The sequence below is a fragment of the Myotis lucifugus genome, unplaced genomic scaffold (genome assembly GCF_000147115.1).
Source record: "Myotis lucifugus unplaced genomic scaffold, Myoluc2.0 scaffold_1050, whole genome shotgun sequence".
NCBI classification, from domain to species: Eukaryota; Metazoa; Chordata; class Mammalia; order Chiroptera; family Vespertilionidae; genus Myotis; species Myotis lucifugus.
In genome coordinates this window covers 103,293-107,706 of record NW_005872098.1, presented here as the reverse complement: position 1 = coordinate 107,706, position 4,414 = coordinate 103,293, and the positions used below count along the sequence as shown (strand labels likewise).

General features: G+C 54.4%; 1 protein-coding gene across 1 annotated transcript in view; it reads left to right on the top strand.

Annotated features, from left to right (window-relative positions):
* Nucleotides 1-3,902: 3,902 nt before the first annotated feature.
* GRAP (GRB2-related adaptor protein) overlaps nucleotides 3,903-4,414 on the top strand; it is a 25,382-nt gene continuing 24,870 nt past the window's right edge. Inside the window, exon 1 of the mRNA XM_006107181.3 lies at nucleotides 3,903-4,131. Coding sequence (XP_006107243.1) covers nucleotides 4,054-4,131 — 78 coding nt within the window. The 5' untranslated portion in view covers nucleotides 3,903-4,053. The remainder of the gene's footprint in view (nucleotides 4,132-4,414) is intronic.

The following is a 4,414-nucleotide window of genomic DNA, read 5'->3' as shown; positions in this document are numbered from 1 at the left end:
CTATTGGGTCATTTGAAACAATGGGCGGAGGCCTTTTCTAGTTGTCTCCACCTCCCTCTGTGTAGGCGCATCTTCCCGAAAATGTGCTGCTGGTCATGTAGTTCTTTGTTCTTATACCCGCTCCCCTCCTCCCTACATTCTGTTTGTCCTGGGAAAATTCAGTAACCGTTTCCATTAAAGGTTGACTTTGCTGAAGATGGACCACAGGCCGATCTCCTACACTCCACATCATCTAAGGGGATGTTTTTGGGTTCAGGGGGTTAAGACTCCAATGTCTTTGGGCCGTTAATGAGCCCGTCACGCAGCTTAGGGTCTAAGCCAGTGGTTCTCAACCTGTGGGTTGTGACCCCTTTGGGGGTTGAACGACCCTTTCACAGGGGTCGTCTAAGACCATCGGAAAACACATATATAATTACATATTGTTTTTGTGATTAATCACTATGCTTTAATTATGTTCAATTTGTAACAATGAAATTGGGGGTCACCACACATGAGGAACTGTATTAAAGGGTCGCGGCATTAAGAAGGTTGAGAACCACTGGTCTAAGTGTTGCTGGAAAGGGACTGGGCCGGAGCAGCCTGCCTCGGGCCGGCCTGTAGTGTGTGGGTTTTTGATTTTGTGCAGGAAAGAGTCACTTTTATTAAAGCTGGGACAGTGAGACAAGGAAGGGCCTAGTTTAAAAGGAGCAGCAGGAGAGCCGAGGCGGCTGCTTTGGCTGTAGAACCATTATGGGAAAGAAGTGAGCCAGGAGGGGCTGCTGTGAGCTTACTGGAGAGTCAGAGAAAAGGGGGCCTTGGGGACAGGTTCAGGGGTCAGCCCGGGACAGGCTGCCGCTGCCCGTTGCTTCCCCAGTTTCAAGTCTCATGGGGCCCCTTAGAGTTTAGGGGGAGCGAGAGGGGAGGGAGAGGCGCGGGCTGCTCCGTTGGGTCTTTGTCTTGAGCGTTTTAAGGCTGTGGGTCTAGGGGAGGTCTCAGGGGAGGATCTCAATTCCTGGTGTGTCTTTGCAGGGTCGGGGTCTCCCCTGATTGGACAGCACCAGGGCAGGGGGGGTCGTCAGTCATCCCGGCTGGTCCTGGCATTGCCCTCCTGGGTTTGCTGCTTTTCTGGGCCTGGAGCTGAAACACAACCGAGGCCTCGATGTTATCCCCGGGGAGGAAAGGTCAGGGGTCCAAACCGCGTGACCAGCGATACGCCGGGGAGGAAGGCCACCCGGGGGTGAGGTTCCACGCCAGCTTTGCCCCCCAGGCACCCAGAGCTTTCTGCCTGGTGACCTTCTGTATCTGCTGTGCATTGCTGGCCAGTTTGTTCAGCTCTCTGCCTCAGTTTCCCCAGCCCACTTGCCAAGGAACTTGCCTAGCTTCTCAGTGTCCTGCCTCCTGAGGACGGAGCCAGTCTCGGCAGCTGGTTCCGCTGTGCCCAGCGCTGACTCTCCTGTGGCAGCTTTGGAAGGTCTCCCATGGGGACGCCGCTGCAGGTCCACACGGAGGCTTGATATGCTCCCAGCTGCCAGCCCTGCTGCCTCTCATTCTCGGCGCCGGCATCCAGCCTCAGTTTTGGTGCCTGAACCCCTCAAGGGTCCTATTTGCAGGGTCCTGCTTTGTCTCAGAATTGGGCTGATTGCCCTCCAACAAAGATTTGCTGCTCACACCCCCCTCCCCCCACGGCTCTGTTTTTGTTAATCCGCACCTGAGGATATTTTTTCCATTGATTTTTATTTTATTATTTTAAATATATTTTTATTGATTTCAGAGAGGAAGGGAGAGGCAGAGAGAAATAGGAACATCAATGATGAGAGAGAATCATTGATCAGCTGCCTCCTGCATACCCCACACTGGAGATCGAGTCTACAACCAGGCCATGTGCCCTGACCAGGAATCGAACTGTGACCTCCTGGTTCATAGGTCGACTCTCAACCACTGAGCCACACCAGCTGGGCTCCATTGATTTTTAGAGAAGGGAGAGAGGGAGGGGACGGAGAGAGAGAAACATCGATTGATTGCCTCCCACACGTATCCTGACTGGGGTCAGGGATTGAACATGCAGCCCAGGTATGTGCCCTTCATGGGTATTTGAACCCAAGATCCTTCGTGCCTGGGCTGACGCTCTAACCACTGAGCCACATGGGTCAGGACCCCCACACAGCTCTCTTGACCCGCTTGGCAAAAAGCAGCCCAGGCTGAGGCTATGTGGCACAGGGGCTAGGCAGAGGCCTGGGCTCAGATCGGCCTGGATTTGAACTCCAGTCCTGCCACTCACCAGTCATAGGCCTTTGAGAGAGCTACTCACCCATTCATGCATGGCTTGGCCCAGAATAAGCACTTTGACAAACAGAATAAACCGGCCACCTGGTCCACAAGCCCCGGAGGACAGGTGCTCACCCTCGGAAAGGGAGCCTGCCCCACTTTTGCCTCCAGGCACCTCAGATTTGGAGGAGAGTGGATCCCAACCCCTCCCCCAACTGTACCATTCTGAGGCTTTGAAACCTCAGCTGACACTGAGCCGGAAAGAGCCCCATTATCACATCCTGTCACTCTGGGGTCTGGGGCGGGCGGAAGACAGGGAGGGGCTGGGAGGAGAGGCGCTCAGCGGCTCCAGGATGGGCCGAGCCAAGGCCTGGCACTCCCCTCCTGGGCGCTCCACCTGCCTGGCCAGCTTAGTGTCCCAGTTATGGCCACGGAACTCCCTTCAAGCTGCCTCCTTGTCATTTTGACAAGTTCCCATTGTCCCCTGAGCACTTCCTAACTTCCAGGCTCATCCAGGACCCTCCTGCCCCAGCCCTGGAACCAGCCATCTCGCCAAAGAGATGGAGGGTGGTCTTCTTAGTGGAGGACGGTGTTTAGAAACCAGGATGGAGCCGGTGCGGGCGCACTTCTTACTGTGGAGGTGCCATTGCTTCTAGACCAGGGGTGGGCAAACTTTTTGACTCGAGGGCCACAATGGGTTCTTAAACTAGACCGGAGGGCCGGAACAAAAGCATGGATGGAGTGTTCGTGTGAACTAATATAAATTCAAAGTAAACATCATTACATAAAAGGGTACGGTCTTTTTTTTTTTTTTTAGTTTTATTCATTTCAAACGGGCCGAATCCGGCCCGTGGGCCGTAGTTTGCCCACGGCTGTTCTAGACCCTCTCTGCAGACAAAGCCAGAGGGGCGGAGGGTGAGGGGGAGAATATATATACACACACACTCACATATATACAGGTGTCCACTCAATTAATATAAATATAGTCATTTTATAGATAAACTCATTCTGTCTATTATACAGGGTATCCTCCAAAAATGTATACACACTTTAGCAGCTGGTAGCTCAATTTTGAAAATGCAATGTATTTTAGAAAACACTGCCTTTATCATTATTCAAAGTGCCTGGCCGGTGTGCTCGGTGGTTGAGCATCGACCTGGAGGTCACAGTTCAATTCCGGGTCAGGGCAGGGCAGTGCCTGCGGTTGCGGGCTTGACCCATCATTGATGTGTCTGTCTTTCCCTCTCCCTTCCTCTCTTTGAAATCAATAAAAATATATATATATATTTAAAAATAGAGGGAAGGTGAGTAACTGAGTGTGGAGAGGTGTGAGGTGGCTGTGGGGTGCGGTGGGGTCTGGAAGGGTCTCGAAAGCCAGGAAGCGAGCCTGGGTGGACGCAGTGGGCACGGGAGAATCATGCAGGCCCTGGCGTTTAGGAAACGCGGCAGACAGGTTGGCGAAGTCGGGGAGTGGTTGGCACCACAAGACACTTGCCTGAGCTGGCGGGTGGCGTGCAGCATTCTCCGCTGGAGACCTCAGTTTTATACTCTGTGGCCTGGGTACAAGGAGAGACCTGCCCCCAGGGCCGCCCAGAGACTCCCCCAGGGCCGTGCCTGTGCCTGGGGTCCCACCCCTCCTGGGTGACACAGCTCTGCTTCCTGTTTCTCCCTGTCAGGGGAGTTTCAGCCTCAGCTTCAAAAGAACAAACCCGCCCTCAAAACAAAGGAAGACAGTCCTGACTGCGAGGAAGCAGGAAGCCGCCGCCGCTCGCTCGCTCGCAGCCCAGCTGCTGGGACCGGGGCAGCAGGATGGAGTCCGTGGCCCTGTACAGTTTCCAGGCCACAGAGAGCGATGAACTGGCCTTCAACAAAGGGGACACGCTCAAGGTAGGGTGGTCAGAACGGGCCGAATGGGCCCCACATGGGACAGGGAGGCTAAGAACCAGGGTCCCAGGACAGTACCCCCCCCCCCAAAAAAAAAGAGTCCATCCAGTCTTTGGAGGCCGGGCCCAGCTTCTCCAGTTGCCGGGACAAGGCATCTAGGAAGTGGGAGGTTGTGATGACCCCTCCTGTGGGGCCACGGTGAGGTCCAAGGAGACATTCGCATGGTGTCTGCAGGGGTTTCCCAGGGAAGAATTTGAGAAGACAGTGCCTAAAGGAGAGGCGGGTG